This window comes from Galeopterus variegatus, unplaced genomic scaffold, assembly GCF_000696425.1.
Source record: "Galeopterus variegatus unplaced genomic scaffold, G_variegatus-3.0.2 Scaffold367, whole genome shotgun sequence".
NCBI classification, from domain to species: domain Eukaryota; kingdom Metazoa; phylum Chordata; class Mammalia; order Dermoptera; family Cynocephalidae; genus Galeopterus; species Galeopterus variegatus.
The window spans coordinates 620,052-642,197 of NW_007726478.1; the positions used below are offsets into that span (position 1 = coordinate 620,052).

The 22,146-nt window shown below is 59.1% G+C and overlaps 1 protein-coding gene across 1 annotated transcript; it reads right to left on the reverse strand.

Annotated features, from left to right (window-relative positions):
* Nucleotides 1–122: 122 nt before the first annotated feature.
* On the reverse strand, nt 123–22,120 carry STK11 (serine/threonine kinase 11). The gene is made up of 9 exons (XM_008568030.1): nt 21,612–22,120; nt 9,421–9,504; nt 8,326–8,415; nt 7,532–7,801; nt 6,992–7,119; nt 6,218–6,275; nt 4,807–5,003; nt 2,063–2,253; nt 123–1,141 (listed from the first exon to the last, which is right to left on the reverse strand). The coding sequence occupies exons 1-8, from the start codon at nt 21,899–21,901 to the stop codon at nt 2,078–2,080; spliced, it is 1,293 nt and encodes a 430-aa protein (XP_008566252.1). The 5' UTR covers nt 21,902–22,120; the 3' UTR covers nt 123–1,141; nt 2,063–2,077.
* Between the last annotated feature and the right edge of the window lie 26 nt (nt 22,121–22,146).

Below are 22,146 nucleotides of genomic sequence, written 5' to 3' on the forward strand. Positions count from 1 at the left end.
GCCGCCCGCCCACCTCCCCCGCATGCCGGCGGCCGCGTCCCCGCAGCCGGCCGCATCGTCCCGAGGAGCCGCCGGGACTCATCAGTGTTTTGAGACGTGAACAAAACCCAAACGGCCAAGACTTCAAGTTTCCCAAGCTTTATTTATTGCCAAAAAATGGGGCAGGCCTCGCCGCGGCCGAGTCGCCTGTCCCGCCCCTCCAAGCTTCGCGCCCAGTCTGCACCATCCAGTGGTGGGGTTTCTTGTGATTTTGTTTTCTGGTTAATTATAAATATTTACCGCATACTCTTGTTTGCTCCGGGTTTTCTCTCGTTTGCCCAAGAGCACAGTGCCCTTGGGGAAGAAAGGGTTAGGGGGCCTGCCATCGGGGCCTGGCCGGTGAGCCAGGTGCAGACCTGCCTGGCCGTGGGAAGCCACCGAGAAGGCACAAGGTCCAGCCGAGCCACGGCTCTGGCCGGATCCCACCGTCCACCTTCTGCAAGTGGCAAGGACCCGGGTGGGAGGACCATGGCCTGTCCCTGCGGTGTGGGAACCATGTGCCACCCACCTGAGCCTCCCAGCAATCCCCAAACACCCCTCACAACCACAGCTCAAATCCACCTGTTTTATTTTTTCTTAAAAAAAGAAAGAAAAAAAAAGACAAAAAGAAAATGAAGCAACCAAACGACGAGAGTAAGGCGGCCGCGCGGCTCCCTCCGGCGGTTCTGCATGCATGGCGGCGAGCAGGTCTGTCCTCACACCGGCCTTGTCTGGCTGCGATCTGTCCCTAGCGGTGGAGGCCCTAACACGTAGCAGAGTGAGAACAAACCCTGAAGGGCGGGGCGCGGCGGGCGCCAGTAGTCTAAACGTAAAGTGCATCGGAAGGCCGGGGCCCTGGCCCTCCTCCCCGCCTGGGGAAGGCTCCGCATGGATCACGGAGTCGACAAGTGTGTCCACTGCTGGGCAGTGCTGTGCACAGGCAGCTGAGGCCAGCGCTGGGCCCCAGTCCCTGCCCAGCCCTCTGGGATGCTCCTGACATCCTGAGCAGCGGTCAGCACAGCTGCATGGTGGCAACCTTCCTGGGTGGCCTGTGGGCTAGGAGTCGGCAGAAGACAGAGGAAGGTCTGGGCCATGGGACCCGGCTGGGGCTCCTGGAGACAAGCTGAAGGCAGAGGACAGGGGCGGGTCACTCTGGGTACCTAGTGCCCGGACACTCTGTATCCCCAAGGGGCAGGCCTCGCCCACAGGCCCACTGGTAGGATAGGGAAACTGAGGCCAGCTCACACAGGGACTGTCAGACTCCTGGGCCCCCACTGGGTGGGCGGTGTGAGGAGAGCCCAAGAAGGCTGCCCCCAGTCCTCCCCAGAATGAATAGATATGGCGACCTCCCCTGAAGTGCTCCCCTGCCTGGCCAGCTCTGGTGCAGCGGGCGCCTGTTTGGTGCATAACTCGGTCACTGCCCCCACTGCCTGGGAGAGAGATGTGGTTGGGCAGGGGATGCAGTCTCAGGCCCTCACTCCACCACCCACGTCCTCGGCAGGTGGCAGGGTCTCCAACATATCCTGGGCTGGGGCAGGCAGAGGTTGGGGGAGCACCAGGAGGGCCCCAGCCATGTCGAGAATGCCTCAGACTGAGCCAGACCCTGGTGGGCAGCTAGGAGCATGGAGCAGCCAGGCAGAGCTGTCAAGCTGTCCTGGCCCCTCCTGGGGCCTCCCCACTGTCCACAGCCACCTCAAAAGCCTCTGGGCCGAGTCCAGAACCCCCCTTTCCTGGGAGCAGCCAGGGGAGTGGGCAGGGGCAGGTCCCGTTGGCCCAGCACAGGCCAGAGGTGCAGGTGCAGCTGGGCAGGGTCCTTGGGATGGCACCTGCCTTGTGAGGCAGCCTGTCACGCTCCAGGCCAGCTGAGTGGCCTGTGTCCTGCGGAACATGGCTGTAAAGGTCACAGCAATGCGCACGACTGTTAGAGATGGGGACGTGAATGGCAGAACAGTCTGTGGATGCTGGGACAGCGCCAGACAGCGCCACCGATGGTGGCTGCTACACGGCCCAAAGGGGAGGGAGAGTGACTGACTCGGTGACCCACCTGCAGGTGCCACCCTCACTGCTGCTTGCAGGCCGACAGCCGGCGGATCTTGCCGCTGGCAGGACAGGCCTTGCGGGTAGGGAGGGAAGGTTTGGTGCTCAGCTGTGCCGACTCCGTGCCATTCATGCACACAGCCTTGGGCAGGCCCCGACTCTGTCCGTTCTGACCCGCCTCCTCTTCCGGGACCTGTCCTAGAAAGGACACAGCAAGTGTGGCCTCAGCCCAGGGCCCAGGCCCACCGTCCAACAGGCCCAGGTCCCCTCTAGCCTCAAAGGCCTACATCCGACAGCTTTGGCAGTGCCCTCTGTCCAGCCAGCCCAGTGCCTCCCAGGGGCTGAGCCTGCCCCAGGAAGCCTGAAAGAAAACCGCCTCGACCTAGTGTCTGCTGCACCTGCCTGGGCCCCAGGCGGGACCCCAGCCTATGCTTGCCTGACAGTACAAGTACGTGCTGTGGGGCGTCTGTGTGCAAGTGAGGGTGGGCCACCCTGTGCCCCAGGAATGAAGACAGGGTTATTAGGGGCACAGGAACCCCGGGTGCTCACCTATGAGGATGCAGAAGAGGCTGGTTGAGGCTGGGAGTGTGAGATGCCCAGCACAGGGCCACAGGGCAGAAATGCTCAGCCTGGGGCCTGCCTGTGACCCGCACCTGCCCCTGGCCCCTGACCAGCTGAACTCTCCTCATGATGGGGTGTGGGGAGGTGGAGGGAAAACGGTCCTCCCAAGAAACTCCTGCAGTGGGAGGACGCGCAGGGAACAGCCCACTTCCCCACCCCCAACCACGAGCCCCTGCAGCCCATCCTGGCAGACGTTAGGGGAAGCTGCCTTGGCGGCCCCTCCCGTGGCTCTCAAGCCCGATGTAGAGCCCTTCTCCAGCGAGGGGCCAGCTCCTGACTTAGCCTTCTCAGGTCTGGGCTCACACCTGTTCATGACTCTGCTGGAACCAGTATTGGTCAGGCACAGACACCCCGCCCTGCTCTGATGGGGGACCCGAACACCATGGCTGCCTCTGATTGGATGTGGGACCCACCTACACACACAGCATGAGGAGCCTCGTCCCCCACAAGGCACTGGGGCTGCCAATCCCTCATCCCACCCCAGACTCAGAGCCCTGGCACAGTGGAGCCATCCAGGGGCAAGCACCACGGCTGGGCTGAGCTGGCCCACGAGCACCGCCATGGATGCAGGTCAGAGAGAATGGGCCACAGCCCTGAACCCGGGAAGATGACCTGATGGCACAGGGGTGGGGCCCAGGTCAGGGTGTCGGCTCAGGCTCTGAGGGGCCCAGCCCCTCACCTTCCTCCTTAAAGCTGCTCAGGCTTGAGGGTCCCCAAGCAGAAGCCATGTCCTGTAAGCACCCCAGTGATGGGGCCAGTGAGTGCTCTCAGCCCGCCTGGGCCAGGCCTCAGCCACCTGCCATCGATGGCCGCAGTGCTGCAAGGGCAGACGCCTCCTTCCCCTTTATGCAGAGATAGGGCCCCAAGATGACTGCAGCCTGGCTCCCACTGGGCATCAGACAACAGACACAGCAGCCCCAGCAGGGTCTCCAGGTGGACATGCCCAGGAATGGGTACCACCAGACCCCACAGGGAAGTGGCTGGGCTGAGGCCATGCAACTCAGGTGCCCCCAGGAGAGAGATGCCTCTAGAACCTCCGTCTCCAGCTCTGATTCAGGGGCATGGCTCCTGGGCCTGAAAGCTGCAGGAGTCCCACACACTCCCTCTCCCCAGGGCCAGCTGCGGAGAACTCAGGCTTACAGTGGACCAAGGGGCTCCGTGAAGGGTAGGACCGGCTTGACAAGGCCAGGGGAAGTCAGGGCTCCCCAAAAGGCCCCCACTATTCTGGAACCCTTCTCTGGCCCCCGTGACTGGGGTTCTGGCCTCATGGCTCCTCTCCACCTGCCCTGCACACCCGCTCTCTCTGTGATGATACAGTGGGAGACCCTCTCTGACAAGCAACAGCATGAGCCTGGGGGCCGGTGGGGGCTGGGCTGCATCAAGCATCCACCTGAGACACACAGCCAGGCAAAGTTTTATGATGTGAACCCGCTGAAGTGGCCCAGACGTAACAGAACCAGAGTGCTGCAGGGAGGGTGCGGCTGTTAGGGGGCGGGGAGCAGGGCAGGGGCCTGCAGCTGCGGCCACTATGCTAAGGCTGCGAGCTCCTCCTCGGGCACTACTGCGGCACCGGCCGCCTCGGCTTCCTCTGCAGAAAGGCCTGGACTCTTGCTCTTCTGCATGCCTGTCTCCTCTCTAAGCCCTGCCTCAGACGCCTCCTCATGACCTGGGAAAGCAAGGGCGGTGCCAAGTTAAGCTGGAGGGTATGCAGTAGGGACGTGGGGGAGGGCGAGCCACTGGACACTCTCTCTGGCCAGCTGCCTGAGGGGTCACCCCTGCACCCCAACTCACAAAGCCTGGCAGGAAATAGTGAGATGTCCCTTGCCCTCTGTCCTCCAGGGTCTCCCTGACCTCCACCTGCTGGAACTCGGGCCAGGAAGGCCATGGGGAGGCACTGGGCAGGATGGCACCCAGAGCTGGACAGCAGGGAGGCTCCCTGGCCCGTCTGCAGCCCCTGTGGGCCCCCAGACAGAGGCGGCCTGCACTTGGGCTCAAGGCCATCTGGCACGTGGCAACTGGCACCAGAAAGCAGAACCAGGTCCAGCCCACTAGGAGTCCAGGCCGAGTCTGCAGAGCTGGAGCCGGTGCTGGCACCTCCTGGCTGCCCATGCTGCAGCCTCGGCCACTTACCAGGCACCGTGAAATCCTGAGTGTAGATGATGTCGTCCTCAATGTCAAAGAGGTCCTGGTCCTCGTCCTCGCCAGCCCCGCCGTGCAGGTCCTCCAGGTAGGGCACCACCGTCATGCTGCGCCACCGGTCCTTGGTGTCTGGGCTTGGTGGAATGGGCACCAGCACCTCAGCTGGTGGGTGTTTCTTCCGGAACCAGCTGTAAAAACCCAGAAGCAGTGATGCTCATCAGGATGGGGTCATCCAGCTCCCTGTCCTTGCTAGACAGGGCCTGGCTCCTTGGCCATCACTGGCCACACCACTCGTTTGGGAGCTGGGCACCAGGCTGCACACTGGGGGGCTCGACAGTGCCCCTTACCAGCTTCTCCCACCCCCGTCCCAGTCTGCCACGGCATTCCTGGGAGCAGACAGGCCACCCAGATGGAGGGCCATAGAGACACCACACAGGAACAGGCCGGCCTCAGGCCTCCATCCTCCCCTGCTGCTCTGGCCTCAGAAGCAGGCTGAGACAGGTCTGCCTTTGGCCCCAAGTGCCAGGCCTGGAGGGGCACCCAAGCTAGGAGCCGTCCCCTGCTGTCCAACCTCCTGGGCTCACCCAGATACGGGGCCCTCTGGCTGCATGGTGACTGGCCTGGTGTGAAAATCCTTCCCTAGACAGGCGCCCCTGTACTACCTTCACCTCAAAACCTTAGTCCTGAGGCTGAGCTCCAGCCAACCCTACCACCCAGCTTGTCCTCTTGGGGCCTGGTTCTTGTGGTGTCCCTGAGGCAGTGGACACAGCCCACTGCCCACTTGGGCCTCCCTGGTCCCTCCCCAACCATCCACTGGAAGGCCAAGGCCCCCGGCAGGCCGCCTGCCTTAGAAATGGGGCAAAAGCTTAAGGCTGGCAGCGATGCCCCTGCACCCCCAGGGAAGGGCCTGCTGCCCTCAGCCCATCTACTCCCGAAATGCCCCCAGAGGATCTTTCTCAAACCGAGGCCCAGCCTGGCGACCCCCCTAGCTCTCAGACACCCCAAGACACAAGTCAGCACCAGGTCTTCGGAGGTCCAGGTGGCCACGCCCCAGACACGTGCCCTGTGAGGGCTCCAGGAACCCAGGGCAAGCAGAGGTGGTGCAGCTGGGAGTCCCAGCAGACAGTGCTGCTGCTGGAGCATCCAGGAGGAAGGAGGGGGGAAGGTCCAGTGGCACAGGAGGGTGGCATGCACCATCTTACCCCACCAAGACCCAGGCTGTCCCTAGAGAGCAAGACCATCATGGTCAGAGGCCACGGGATCCCGGGACTGCGCATCCACCCACGATGCCCACCACCCAGCAGGGCTGGGCAACCCACAGCCAAGATGTCCTCCTGGCTGACTTTGGGCTCTGCTGCCCCCAGCGGCCAAGGGGTTGGGGTTACCCCACAGAGCCACTCACCTGTGCTGCCGGATCTGCCGTATGGAGAACCGCTTGGCGGGCTCATACTCCAGCATCCCTGCAGAGACACCAGCAGGGAGGAGTCAGCACCCAGCATGCAGGCCTAGGGCCCCCCCGCAACTGACCACTGACAGTCCAGCCTGTCTGTCTGGCCCCCAGCCCCCTCTGTGGACCCCACATGGCACTGCCTGGAGGACAGACCCGCCTGGAAAGCGGAGAGCAGGCGAGGCGTGTCAGCCACAAAGGCCCCGGTGTGCACGGAGCCCGTGTGCTCTGGGAGGAGCCTCTGCTTCCGTGACGCCTGGCAGGGGCTAACACGGCTCCTGGGGCCGTGGTGAGTGGACAGCCAGTGCCACCTGCTGCTCTGCTCAGAAAACAGCAGGAAGAAGAGTGGCAGACCCATCTGAGAGCCAGGGAAGCCGAGTCACCACAGATCCCCAGCGCTACACAGTGGCTGCTGCCTTCAGGGGTCGGGGGTTCAGAATAAGACAGAGCCCAAGCCAAGCCCTGCATGGGAAGGGGTACGGCCTCATGGGGTCAGCAGGGATGCTGAGGGCTGCACAGATGAGACTCGGCTCACAAAGGCGAAATGGGCAACAGAGTCTCAGGCCAATGGTTGGAGGAAACCCGAGAACCAGTCACCGCTGGCAGCCCCCACCCAACATACCAACCTCGCCTCCTGCCTGGACACCATGCCTCCCACTACACACGTCCATGTGGCCCTGGGCCGCAGACAGAGGGAAGATGCCCCTCAGTGTGAAAGGAGCCCCTCACCTTTCAGCAGGTCAGAGAGCGGGGGGCCGCAGTCCCCGGGGATCGTGTAGTCCCCCCTCCCGATGTTCTCAAACAGCTTGTAGATGTTGTCCCCCTCGAACGGGTATAGGCCCGTTGTGATGTTGTAGCTTCATTTCCGAGGGGAAGGAAGAGAGACGGGTCAGTGGTCACCGTTGCCCTCCACGTGACCCCACAGCGTGAGCCCTGTGGGCTCCAAGACAGGCCCATGGAGATGGGAGTTCGCCAGGACGCAGAGGCTGGGTGCAGCAGGAGATGTGAGTCCCCTGGACCCTCTGTCACCCGCAGAGCTTCCTTTGGGTGAGGAGACTGTTCTAGGACTGGGCGGAGGTGGTGGCTGCACTGCTCTGTACAGATACCACAGATGGCCACACTGTGCATTTAAAAAGGGTGAGTTACACCTCAATAAGATAAAAATAAAATGCCCATTCTAGCAGCTGTTGCTGGGGACGGCTGAGGCAGGTCCCCAATGCTGAACACATTGAGGTGTTTAGAGCTCGGACCATGATCCAGGGCACTTACAGCGTGACCCCAGCTGACCAGATGTCCACCTTGAAGCCGGAGAAGGTGTCCAGACCATTGGCGATCTCGGGTGGCTGGAAGGCAGGGGAGCCCTGGCTTGTGCGGCACGTGTCGTCTGCTGCAAACGGGTGCAGGGCCTCGGCAACGCCTAGGTCAGAGATCTTGAGTGTGCCGCTGGTGGTGAGCAGCAGGTTGCCGGGCTTTATGTCCTTATGCACGATGCCCTGGCTGTGCAGGTACTCGAGGCCGTCGATGAGCTGGCAGAAGTACCTGCAGAGGCCCCAGTGTCATGCCCTCCCCATGTCCCTGACACTAGGTAAGGTCTCATCCTACCTAACTCCAGAGCCTAACAGAGACAAGAGCCACAGCTACGGGGCCTTCTGGGGTCACAGCAGAGGAGAGACCAGGCCCATTGTCGGACCACACTGGCCGGGGCTGAGCCACCCCCACCCCTGCCCACACCAAGGACCCCAGGCCCGCAGCTGGCCTTGTGTCACAGTCCGGCAGGACCCCAAAGTCGGCTGGAGCAGCGAGCCCCCTCCCTGCCCCCAGGAGGGGCAGGAGGCTCCAGGTGGCCGTAGGGGGAGGGGGCCATGGGCCTCAGGCCTTGGGCACACCGGGGCTGGCAGGCACCACGGGGCTGGCAGGCACCACGAACTGGGGTCCAAAACTCTCAGGAGTAAGAAAGCTTGAGCTTTCACTTCAACGATCATCAGAAAGAGCAGTATGTATGTGGGGATGGGTCATCCTCAGCCTGGGGGAGTGGGCACAGTCCCCACTGGTGGCACACTCACCCGTGGGCTTGGCACACGGGGAACCGCTTCTCGGGCACGCTGTCCAGCATCTCCTGCATGCCGCACACGCAGTACTCCATCACCATATACGTGGGCCGCTAAGGAAACCACGCTCAGCGGCCACGCCCCCACCCGCCCGGCAGCGCTCGGGCAGCGGCTCGGAGGGACGGACAGACGGCTCTGCCGCCTCCGCCCCGGAGCGGCCCTGCTCCAACAGTGGCTGAGTTAATGAAGATGAGCGAGAAGGCTTAAGGGTGAGGACGTGGGGCCTGCCAGGGAGACGAGACCACGGTTCCTATATACCCATGCCTGTGACATCAGAAACCCCGGTACAAATGCCAGGGCCCATGGGGAAGGGGGTCCCTGGCCCTCACAGAGCTCAAAAAGGTCATCAGGGGACAGTTCTGCACCCGCAAGACCTGAGCCCCGTCTGCCTACTTGACCACACCTCGGTGGAAAAGAGCCAGCCCAGCAGGGGACCCCCCATGAGGGGGAGGCTCCCAGAGTAAAGGCCAGGGCCATGACACTCCCGCGTTCCTACAGAACAACCCATTTCCTCTGAGCAGAGATCAGCTCCTCTCAGATGACCCCCACCATGGGCTCAGGGGTCCACACACGGTAGCCACAACCAGCACCACATACCCTGACGCCACAGACCCCAAACATGGGGGTCATGTGCACAGCCCAGAATAGGCCACATAGACGAAGACACAGCCACCCCGCCCCCGGGCTCTCACTCTTCAGCAGGAAGTTCCCCATATGGGCGTGCTGCTAGCATCACATGTGGGGGCGTCCGGAACAATACAAAGATGTGCCAGCTAAGACCAAGGGAACCCAAAAAGGTCGCATCCATGCCTTGCCCTGTGTGAGGATGTGTGGGGGCAGGAGGGCTATGTGCCCCGGTGGCCCAGGACCTAACTGGTGGGCTGGCAGGACAACAGCGGGAGTGTGAAGAACTGATGGCTGAGTCACGGCAGGGAGCAGGTCTCAAAGCGAGAGGATGTGGGTCCAGGCACCTCCGGGGAGATGGCTGCAGATGGCTGCTTGTGGAACTGCCGGCCCCCCGCCCCACAGCCCCGACCATGGCAAGGATATATTTTCTGCTTCTCTTCATTGTACAGAACGTCCACCAGCTGGATGACGTTTTTGTGCCGTAATCTCCTCAGTAGTTGAATTTCCCTGGAACAGAGGACTGGGGTGTCAGCAGACCTGACACCAGTGATCCCCCCTATAGGGCTGGGCCACGGACACAGCTGGGGCCGCCCTCCAGCTGGATGGAGCCCAGGCCTTCCAGTCCCCGCTGGCTCCAACCAACTTAGATTCAGTTTACATTCACTTGGGGTCGGACCTCGCTGGGCCCAGGAGGCGGCACTGGTGTCAGGCACCAGGGTGGTGGGGCTGGTGCACCTTCCAGATGGGGACCACACACCCAGGCTTGGAGGCAGAGGAGGGATGGGGTGGGGATCAGGAGAACTGGGCAGGGGTTTCATTGTCAGCGGGTCTGCAGAAGGCACAGCCGCCCCCCAAGTGTGCTATTCTGTCAACGGCAATTCTAGCACCATCAGTCTCTGGCCTGGGAGAGGAGTGGACAGGGACAACACAATCAGGACACCTCTTCACCTTTTCAACTAAAGAATAAGTTTTGCTTCCTTCAGATGAGACCACCAGGGGCCGGCCCGTGGCTCATCTGGGAGTGTGCGGTGCTGATAACACTAAGGCCATGGGTTTGGATCCCTATATAGGGATGGCCGATTAGCTCACTAGGGAGAGCGTGGTGCTGACAACACCAAGTCAAGGGTTAAGATCCCCTTACCAGTCATCTTTTAGAAAAAAAAAAAGATGAGACCACCAGGCCAGCAGTGCAGACCAAACACCCATGTGCACCAGGGCCCTGTCAAGGCAGCTCAGCACACGCTCAGCATCTCCCCAAGCATTCTCTTCCTCTTGACCCCTCAGAGGGCCCCACTCCCCAGGCACCCCAGGCACCCCAGGTGAGCCTCCAGTGAGCTGAGAGGATGGCCCACAGGAAGGCCATGGGAGAAAGAGCAGCAGAAATGCTGCCATGGTGCCCCACACTGCCCACCCTGCAGCTTGCCATAGACGCTGCCCCCTCTGAAGTCTGACCAGGAGCACAGCAGAGCCCTCGCGCTTGGTGGAAGGGCATGGAAAACAGCCTGCGGTTCATCAAAAGGTTAAACACAGTGACCTGAAAATTCCACTTCCAGTTATACGTCCATTTCAGGAGAACTGAAAACCCATGTCCACATAGAAACCTGTGCATGCACGTCCACAGCAGCATGATTCACAACAGCCAAAAAGTGGAAGCAGCCCACGTGTCCATCCTCGGATGAACGGACAAACACAGCGAGGTCCATCCACACACTGGAACATCACTGGGCCATGAAAAGGAACGAGGCTCTGACACACGCTGCCACGTGGATGAACTTGAACATGTCATGCTCAGTGACAGATGCCAGACACAAAAGGCCACACAGTGTGTGATTCCATTTGTATGAAATGTCCAGAACAGGCCAGTCCACACAGACAGAAAGTGGATTCGTGGTTGCCAGGGACTTGGGGAAGGGATGGGAAGTGACAGCTGATGGGGACGGGGCTTCCTTTTGGGGTGACGGAATGTTCTGGAATTAAGCTGTGGTGATGGATACTGTCTTAGTCCATTTTCTGCTTCTGTAACAGAATCCCACAGACTGGGTGCTGTGGTCTGAATGTCCCCCAAGCTCACGTTGGGAATTAACCCCCAATGTGGTGGAAGGCAGAGCCTGTAAGAAGTTATTGGATCGTGAGGACTGTGCCCTCATGAACAGATCAATCCCTTCATGGAGTAATGGGTTGACAGTTTAATGGGTTATCAGGGAGTGGTTCTGATGGCTCTAGAAGGAGAGCCCGTAAGCAAGTTAGTTCTTGCTCAGGTCATTCTCACAATGGGACACCCTGGTGGCTACAAGACACTGTACAAAGGTCCCCCACCCACAGCCCTCACCAGATGCACCCCTGGACATTCGACTTCCCAGCCTCCACAACCGTGAGAAATAAATTTCCTTTCTTTATACATTACCCATTTTAAGTTATTGTTTACGCAAGTTTAGTTGGCGGATGGTCCTGGAGGCTGGGATGCTAAAAGTTCAGGGGCTGCACCTGGCGTCGTAACACAGCAGAAGGCGTCATGAGCATGAGGGCACGTAAACGGGTCCAACTCACTTCAGTGACAATCCCACTCCCATGATGATGACACTGAGCCATTGGTGAGGGTGGCGCCCTAGTAGTGACTCACTCTCCTCTTAAAGGTCCCACCTCTCAACACCTGCACTGGGGATTAACTTTCCAACACGGGAACTTTGGGGCACACGTCCAGGTCACTGCAGCTGTAAAACTGTGAACGGTGTAACTGCCACCAAATTGCATATTTCAAATGGGTGAACTGCATGGTATGTGAATGACATCCCAATAAAAATTAAAAAAAAAAAAAAAATGAAATCCCGGAACAAGAAGCCCAAGCATGCAATATAAAAAAAGCCAGGTGGGGCTGGCTGCTTTCTCAGTTGGTTAGAGTGCAGTGCTGACAACACCAAGGTCCAGGGTTCACATCCCCACATGGCTAGCCACAAATTTTTTTTTTCCTTTTTTTTTTTGTCTTTTTTCGTGACTGGTAACGGGATCGCAACCCTCAGTGTAGCGCCCATACTGTGACCGGCAACAGGATCACAACCCTCGGTGTCACGCCCGCACCGCGCTCAACCAGTGAGCGGACCGGTCTCTATATGGGATCCAAACCCTCGGCAGGAGCACCGCCGTGCTCCCAAGCGCTGCACTCTACCGAGTGCACCACCAGGCCAGCCCTAGCCGCAAATTTTTTTAAAAAGGTGGGGTCATCCCTCCACTCAGCTTGTCCCTGTTCCAGCCCCATCCGTGAGGCCCAGGTACCTGAAAAGGTGAAAAGCCTGCCTCTTCCAGGAAGCCTTCCCTGACTGCTCCCCCCAGTGCATTAATCCTGCAGCCCCAACAGTGTAACCTCAGATGGCAAAGGACAGGTTCCTGCCAAGTCACAGGGTCATGGGAGGGACTCAAGCTGGGCAGGAGTTGGGTGTGGAGAGTAGCAGGCAGCTTGGGGATGCGCCATGGAGAGAAGGATGGAGGGAAAAGGAGGTGGGTAACAGGGAGTGGGGCGCAGAGGGACACAGACCCCAACAAGAGGCACCAGTATGAGACAGCCTCTGACACTGACCCCACATACTCCGGCCTCCCACTGGGCAGTGGGCTCGGGGCTGGGCATGGGGCCTGGCAGCATGCAGCAAAGCCTGTGTCTCCATTCTCTCTGGACTACACGTACCCTGGCGGCCCAATCCCTGGCAGGTCTGCAAGGTTATTTATAGAGCTGCTGGGACCTGTGTTCACAGCCTGGCGGGCACCCAGGCAGTGAGGGGACGGTGAGGGCCAGGCTGGACTCAGCAATGGCTCCCCTCCTGCCTCCAGGGCTGCTTGGTGGGCCCAAGAGGCTCCGACAGCACAGCCTCAGCTTGCCTCCATCCCCCAGGGCTCAGTGACTTCACTAACTGTCCATAGCAGTTCATGCTGTGACCCCAGGAGGCAGGATGGAACTCCTACTGCCAGAGGCGGAGACAGTGGGGCACGGGCAGGAAGCTGGGTCTTCAGACAGGACAACGCTGAGGCACAGCAGACCAGGTGTGGACACTGAGGTCCCAGTACGGAGAGGGTCCCCACCCTCCTGCCCTCAGGAGCTCCTGTGCCCACCCATTAGGGACACCCAGGGCCATTAAAGCCGACCTGTCTACAAAGAGACGAAGGCACTTCCTTCTCCCACAGTGGGAGCAACAAGGGCAACACCTCTCACCCCACTCCACCCTCCACAGTTGCCACCTACTCAGCGAGGTCCAGCATTGTCAGGGGACACTAAGGGCCACCACCGGCCCTTGCCCACCTCCTATCCACACGCAGGACACAACACAGGCCTCATACCCACAAGACACCCTGCCCTCACCCTTCCCGCTTGTTGTAGTTGCTTGCTGAGGTCCCAGGAGGCTGAGCACATTGAAATCCACACACTGATGGGGAGGGAGAGAGGAGGTGAGTCCCAGAAGCTGGGGTCGCCCTGGTTTGTACCATTTGCCCCATCGGGATTTTATTCTGGTGTCTGCTGTGAGCAGGACTGGACTCAATTTTTCCCAAATAATGAACCGTTTCTCTCCTCTGGCACGATGGATATCAGGGCCAGATCACTCTCTGTGGAGGGGCCCTCCAGGGCACTGCAGATGCTGAGCTGCGTCCCTGGCCTCCACTCCATGCCAGGAACACCCCCAGTTGTGACAACTGAAAATGTCCCCAGATGCTGCCCAGTGTCCCCTGGAGGCAGGACCGTCTGGGGAGACCCCTGCCATCCTCCCTGGAGCTGTCTCAGCTTTGCCCCTCATGCTGCCTCCAGGGCTCAGACACTGGCTCACTCATGTGACAGTGCTTCCCAGAGCCCCTCTGGGCTCGGCCTTGGCTCCATGGCCTCTGCCCAGTCCACACCTTGTGGCTCCAACTCCCTCAATGCTCCTGACCCTGGCGACTAGACCACTGGCCATGGAGTCACCCGGACCAGCCCCACTTGCCCAGCCGTCCACCCTCTGTCTCAGCTCCACCCTGTCCTTACATGCATCCCTCATGTACCTGGATCTGGATCATCCCAGCAGCCCAGACCCTCCCCATCACACTTGCTGGCGCCAAAAGCCGCCTGACTTCTCCGGACTTGTGCCCCAGTAGCTGATCCTGCCAGAGCCTTCTTGCTTCTGGCCAACAGACACACGAACATGGACCCATGCAACACAATCCTGCCACCTGCCCCTGCTCTGCTCCAGGTGATGCCCAGGGCCACACTGTACTGGCCGAACCATCGGGAAGAAATTAATCCTGTACAGCTGTGCTTGTCCCCTAGAGACAGGAGGGAACACTCCAGCAGAGCAGTCTGAACGCTTCTCTGTCCTCTCCCTGGAGCTCACTAGGGCAGTGAGCCATATCCCCTTCTTAGGGATGGGGGCGGGGGTGGGGTTATTCGGAATCGCCTCCTCCCCAGTTCCAGGTCAGGTCTCACAGGTGTCTCAGGTGCAGAGCAGGCTCCTTTCAGGTGCTCCAGGTGCACAGCCAGCTCCTTTCAGGTGCTCCGGGTGCAGGTGCATAGCCAGCTCCTCTCAGGTGTCCCAGGTGCAGGTGCAGAGCTGGCTCCTCTCAGATGCTCCAGGTGCAGGTGCAGAGCAGGTTCCTCTCAGATGCTCCAGGTGCACAGCCAGCTCCTTTCAGGTGCTCTGGGTGCAGGGGCAGAGCCAGCTCCTCTCAGGTGTCCCAGGTGCAGAACCGGCTCCTCTCAGGTGCTCCAGGTGCAGAGTTAGCGCTCCTCAGATGCTCTCAGGTGCAGGTGCAGAGCCGGCTCCTCTCAGGTGTACCCGGTGCAGGTGCACAGCCACTTCCTCTCAGGTGCTCCTGGTGCAGGTGCAGAGTCGGCTCTTCTCAGAGACCGTTCTCCAGCACCTGCTGTTTACCTAGCCAAACAAATGTTCACTGAGCTCCTACCTGGGCCAGTGAGGGGCCCGAGACAGGGTCTTGGAGACAGATGAGTGGCACCTACCCTCAAGGACTCCTTTGTGGGACGCGTGCTTCATCAGCAAGCCCACACATCTCCCTGGGGCCCTGGGGCCCTGGGGCCCCCGCACGGAAGGCAACCAAACTCCAGTGCCTGCTTCCCAAGACTTCAGATAGGATGGGGGCAGCCAGCATGGAGTGCTGCATGGCAACAAGAGCCTCCAGCAGGGAGCGGCCGCAGCCTCATGAGGTCCGACACATCCCCAAACTCCCCCACCAACCCTCCAAGTCTAGGCAGTGCAAGGCGCTCCCGAACAAGACCACGAGGCAGCTTCAAAACCGACCGTGGGAGTAGGGACCCCCACCGCAAGTCAGGGGGTCCAGGAAGCTCACCCTGAGGTTCCATCCGCCCCTGGCTCTTCATGGCCAGGTCTGGAGATAATGTGGGGCCGGAACCAGCTCCCAGGGCCAAGCCACCCCCTTCTGCTGATGCCACTGTGTGAAACCATCACCAAATGTTCATTCCCTCCCAAGGGAAGTTCACACTGGTAAATTCCAACCAAAAGCAGACAAGGGTGTCCTTTCCTCTGCAAATCAACAGCTTAATACTACTATTCTGACGTCGATAGAGTATTTTAGTAAAAAAAACAGGTCCATACTCTGAAACTAGGCCAATCCACTTTGCGTGTACAGGACCGACCGTTCACTTAATTAAATGGTGCCAAACTATCCTGCACAAACACGGAACTCACATTATTTACACCAGGAAAATAATGGATACGTCAAACTCTAAAAGGAAAGAGAAATCTTATGTACCCAGAAAGCAGAATTATGTGCACAAAAGCGAAAGAGACAAAGTGACTAGAGAAAGGTCATAACATCACACACTCAGGAGCACTCGAACTGTGTGGGATAAACACACAGGAGGATACCCCGCAACGTTTCACTGGAGACGCCTCTAGGGGATGTGGTGGGGTCTGTACCGCCTTCTCCATATTTTCAACATTTCCTATAGGCACTGCATCTTGGACCAGAAAACAAAAGAAAAGCACCGTTTAAAGGAAAAGGAAAACCTGAATGAGGACACAGGAGGTGCTTGCAGCAGAGAGGAAGCAGGGCCGTCCGGGTGCACCACAGCCGCTCATGGAGGGACCCCGTCAGGGACCTGGCCCCTGGGGTGGCCAGGGAAAGGGGACTGTTTAGTCAACATGTGCATTCACAGGAAGAGGGACTGGGAAGGAGGGTCACAAAAGCTGTTCCCACTTGCCGGGATGGGAAGTCGCCTCCAGGGTTGGCTGGGAGACAAAGTGCCCAGCGGAGAGGGGATGGGCCCAGCCCCCACCTCCCACCAAGAGGGCAGGCTCCAGGGGCATGCTTGCGGGTGGTTATGGCTCTGCCCAGAGACAATGAGACAGACCCACACCCCTTGACTGAGAGTCGCTACTGATGCTTCTGAAATAAGGCAAAGGCCTTGGGGCTATTCGAGGGAGACTATGACATGAGAAGGCTGGCTAGAAGCATGGCTCAGCACAAATGCCTGCACACCCGTGTCCACCGCAGCAGCATTTGAAACCACCACCACAGGGTGCACAGAGCCCAGTGTCCACCGAGGATGGACAGACAAACCCTGCGTGGCCCATCCACACACCAAATATCACTCAACCATGAAAAGGAACGAGGCTCTGACACACGCTACCACATGGATGGACCTTGAACATGTCACGGCTCAGTGACAGACCCCAGACACAAAAGGCCACACAGTGTGTGATTCCATTTACATGGAACGTCCAGAACAGGCCAATCCACAGAGACAGAAAGTGGATTCGTGGTTGCTGGAGGCTGGGGAGGGGACAGAGCTTCCTTTTGGGTGATGAGAATGTTCTGGAACTAGAGAAAGGTAATGGTTGTACAACCCTGTCAATGTCCTAAATGCCACTGAATTATACACTTTAGAAAGATGAACTTTACAATATACAAATTACATGTCAATAAAGCTGTTAAATATAAGGTCCAGATTGGTTGACTACGTGACACACACCAGGGCAGGCACCCAGGATCCTGGGTGAGGAGGTGGCATCCTGCACCTGCCTGGCTGGCACAGGTACCCAAAGCCCAGCGTGGCTCACTGTCCAGCCCAGACCCCAGCCAATGACGCGCCATCTTCCCCGGGTCTGCAGCCAGCCCAGCCCCGAGTTCCCATGTCCTTTCAGCATCGTCCCCTCCCTCCCTCTGCATGGGAAGTAACCAAACAGGGAGGCACAGGAAGCACATACAGAGCCAACTGCCTCGTGTGGGCAAGTACAGGTGGACATGCCTGTGCCCTCCTGCTGGTCACTTCTACCAGGCCTCTCAGCGGATCCTTCCCAGCACAGGAGAGGGAGGCAGGGGACAGCAGGTGCTGGAAGCTCATAAAGGCCACTCAGGACGTTCTGTTTGCTGAGGGAACAAAAGCCGACAAAGTCCAGGCTCGGATTCTCAATTTGCAGAAATCCTAACTATTTACCATCCAGATCCACACATGTTTACAGAGCTGCCCACCTTCTGGCTGGCCGTGGGGACCAAAGCTGATCAGACACACACACTCCCTTTGACCCAGAAATCCCACTCTGGTGACATGGGCTTCAGACACCCTTGCCTGCCTGTCATGCTGAACACGCACAAAGTAACTCCCTGAAATGGCACATGCCCAGGTGGCCAGTGCACACCCTTGGGCACAGGGCTCATCAGGACTGTCAGACAAAACGGCGAACCCGGCAGGGCAGGGGTCGTGAATGCACAGCTCGAATCTGGACCAACACTTGATTTTGTGTGGACACGAGCACACAGTGATCTGTATGTTTCTAAATAGTTATAGAGAAAAAACCAGAAAAGAACACCATTTTGTGACAGGTGAAAATTCTGTGAACTTGTAGTCTCAGCATCCATAAATGAACAGTGATGCGATCTCTGGCTCCCCGAGGTCAGGCATGCCCATGGAGCGGACCAGTTCACTGCCTGATGACCCGAGGGCATATTCTCGCAGGTGTAAAAAAGGAAGAAATACACGTGTACTTTTGACTATACCTGCACAAAACCCCACTGGCAGATGCACAATGGCAGAGGACCCTGGGGCAGCCAGAGAGGGCCAGGGGAGACCTGCCTTGGGGTGCCCACTCCCAGCCTTCACGTGTTCCCTCCCTGTGAATCCACTGATGGCCAGAAAAACAGAAAGATACAGATTTTTTGAAGTGATCCTTCAAAGAGTTTTATATCGTTAAAAAGTGCTTGGGTGCGGGCCGGCCCAGTGGCGCACTGGAGAGTGCGCCACTTGGGACGGCGCTCCCGCTGAGGGTTCGGATCCCATGTGGAGACCAGTTCCTGCTCACTGGCTGAGCGCGGTGAGGGTGCAACACCGAGGGTTGCGATCCTGTTGCCGGTCCCCAGTACGGGCACGACACCGAGGGTTGCGATCCCGTTACCGGTCAGTAAAAAAGACAAAAAGGAAAAAAAAAAAGTGCTTGGGTGGCTCAGGAAAGGACACTAAAGACAGACTCAAAGGAAATATGGGAAGACGCTAGTGTTAAGATTACCAGCAACCTTCCTTTCTTTTTTTCTTCTAGATGCTCTTCGGGATTTTCCCATCTTATGGTAAGAATAGATTACTTTTTATCAGTGACAGGGGGACGAGGCACAGACCCCACGGCAGCCTTTGTGGCAAGAGAAGGGAAAGGAAGGGATGGCCGCCTGCTGGCTTGCTGTGTCCCCACCCACTCCCCTTGGAAAATGTCCACACTCTGTACTCTAAGAAAAAAGTTTGTGACGTGAACTGAGGGACAAAACTCCTAAGGCTTGTCTGGAAGAGCAATCTGTATTGAGTTTATTAAGCTTCTCGCAGGCAATGGAGGCTTTTTCCTACTGGTGGGTGAGGCAGGCCGGGGAGCCAGACCTCGTGCCTTGGGAGCGGACACCCCCGTCTTCTTGCAAGGGTACCACATGTGGTGGGCCTGCAGCATCTCCTCTACTTCATCAGGGCTTGGGACCATGGAAGTGCCAGCTCCCAGAGCAGGGCAGGTCCACCCTGGCAGCACCAGGCCTGGACTTGAGGAAGGAGGCATGGTGGCTTCTCACATCTGCAAACCTGGCAGCCCCAAATGGCAGTTCAGATGGGCCCTGGACATGGTGGACAGGAGCGCTAGGGCCAACCTTTCACTCCAAGGGGATCCTCTCCAGAGGGGAAGCCCTCACATACACACAGCTGAGCTGGTGAAATCAGATGCCTGACGGTGCCTGCAGCTGCCAGAACTTATCACTAATTTCGAGGCTGGCTGGCCACTCGCTGTGGGGTCTGTGGAGCAGAGTACAGTCCAGATTCCACCACCCACTCTGCCTCCCTGGCCTCAGTTTCCCCTCCTGTTCTTCCGACGGACAGTGTGAGACTGGCTTCCTTGCGGCCCTCCATCCTGTCTCCACCGCTGTCTTTGGGCTCCTTCCTGCAGCTACGGGGGTCACAGGAGTCCTCGGGACTTCTGCTGACTGTTCAGCAAACCAGAGGGCTTGGATACTCGCCACCTAGGTTTTCTCTGATGCCAACACTCTATGGTTGATGTCTTCTAACAGATCCTGCATACGCATCTGTCAAAACTCAACCTGCACGTGTGGAGCAGGTGCCCATATCACACACACGTTTCTCCTCAGCTGGCCACACCCCAGGCCTGCCAGCCATTGTCCACCTGAAACCCGCCTCCAGTGCTGGAGGACCCTGCGAGCTCCCGCCCAGACACCAGTGGCCACCAGCATTCTGGCACCAGAGGGGCCAAGCCTCTCATGGAGAAGCAGCAGGCAGGGCGGGCTCGGATGTCTCTCAGCTTCCAACAAGTTCCTCCCATTTCAGGGCGCACAGGAGGAAGGACCGATGGGCCCCCACACAGTTCAATCATCTCATCCAGCCCGTGTCCCCCATGGCCTGCAGTTCACTCCCCAAGCACCTGAGATGCTCCACCACCAGTTCAGGAGTCAGGTGCCAACTTTATTCCAGGAACTGATCCAGGCCAGAAGAGAGACCAACAGACAATTCCCAGTAAGAGTGCAGGGGCTGGACCAGACCCTGCAGCCAACTTGGGGTGAGGACTTGGGGCAGCCAGGAGGACTCAGAGGATGGCAACGCCACAGCCTAGCGGTGAGGGGCCCATCCAGACATAGGCAGCTCCCCTCCACCCAGCTCTCAGAGGCTGAAACCCAGCAGACTGTGGGCCACACACACCCTCGTGTGCTTCTGGCTTAATATTAGAGAAAAATGACTTCGCAGTCAGAATCTGAGCTTGGATTTCTGACTCCCGGGGGTGAGGCCATCACTGGCCCCACGAGAAGGCACCTGCTGTTCCCCCTCACCAGGGTCTCTGCTTGGCCCCTTCACTCCCGACCATGTGAGCCTGGTGCCCATAGGACTGGCCCCTGACCAATACGCCCAACCTCCACCTCCCAGACAAGAGACTGGGCAGTGAACTCCCCCACTGCCCCAGGATTCCCCACCTGCTCAGTCCACAGACCAGGCACCAAGACTTTAAAAAGCCCTTGCTGAAACACCGTGCACCTCCCTGGCGGGTCCCATGTTATACCCAACTGTTCTGACTCGCAAAGCACTGACTTTGGAGGCCGGGTCACTATGGCTTCAGCCTGACCTCGCACGACAGGCCTCAAGGCTCAAGTTTAGGTTAAGATGAGCGAGCACCGCCTGGCAGGAAGGAGGAAGGTGAGAGTGGATCCCAGCAGCACTTAGCACTTCCCGGGCCCGCCCTCCAAGGTCACCGTCCACCCGCGAAAGGTGTCCCTGCCAGTACTGCGGTCCAGCCTGGCAGATAAGGTCCTTTCTTGGAAGTGAGAGGTGAAGTTTCAAAAGTTAAGAGAGCTGGGACAGGAGGCGGGGCCTACCAGGCAGCCGCCAGTGCAGTGTCCGGCAGAGATAAGGAAGGGGCACCCGCCCCGGCCCCCCAAGCTAGGAAGAGCTGGGGGCAGGGCCCCCTGTCGCTCTCGGGAGGAGCTTCCCCACCACAGACCCAGCCAGGTCCAGGATGCCCGCGATGCCTGGAGAAACCTGCTTGAAAAACGAGGTCCCTTGGACACGGTTGCGACTTGGCCCACAAATTGCTCTCCCCCGAGGGAGAACCACCAGAACCCAGGGACGTTTCCAGCATCACATCGCAGGCGACCTACGCTTCCCTCCCACTGACTGATAAGCCAGCAAACAATTATTTTTGGCAGCTGCAGGGTTCCCCTCCGACAGGATAAACAAATCACATTTCGCCTGGCCCTGCTAAAGGCCACCGGCCACACGCTGAGCAGAAAACCTGCTGGTGGCCGGACACAAACTCTCAGGGTCCAGACAAACACAAGCTGGTTCGACCGGGCACCGAGGTTCTTTGGACAGCTGGGACAACCTAGGGAACAGACGTGCGTGTGCGTGTGACCCCTCCCCAGGAGGGTTTTGCTGCCAGGGCATTTTAATCAGCGTCCAAGAGCCCAAATGAACACTCGCCCGGCTGCCGCGACCCGCCCTGACTCAGTGGCAGTCCGTGTGCCGGTTTCCAACCACACGTTCTTGGCCCGGGGGACTCGGGCCTACTCAGGTTTTTAAGAGGAGGAAGGAAAGGACAGACGGAAGGGAGGGCGGGAGGTGGGGGGACAGCCACGGCCCCAGCCCCAGGGCCCACACCTACTTCTTCACGTTGGCCTCCCCGTTGGGGATCCTCCGCAGCTTCTTCTTCTTGAGAATCTTGACCGCTCTCCTGCACAGCGTCTCCGAGTCCAGAACCTCCTTCACTTTGCCGTAGGACCCTTCCCCCAGCAGGTCCCCCATCAGGTACTTGCCGATGAGCTTGGCCCGCTTGCGGCGGGGCTGGTAGATGACCTCGGTGGAGTCGATGCGGTGGATGAACGTGTCCATGCCCACCGACATCAGCTCGCCCTCCGTGAACATGCCCAGCTGCTGCGGGTCCGCCACGTCCATCCTGGTCCCGGCGTCGGGAGCCCCGATGCCCCCGGCCGGGCGGGCGGTCCTTGCCGGTGTCCCCACTTCCCTCCTCCAAAGGTCCAAAAACAAAAAAAAAGAAAAAAAAAGGCAACGAAAACCCCAAAACGAGCACACCCGTCCTCCAACAGCGACGATTGTCAGTTCGGGCTGCGAGCCCGGGCGCCCGCGCAGGGGCGGCGTGTCCGCGGGGCCGCCGGGGCTAGCTCACCCTCCGGGGGCCG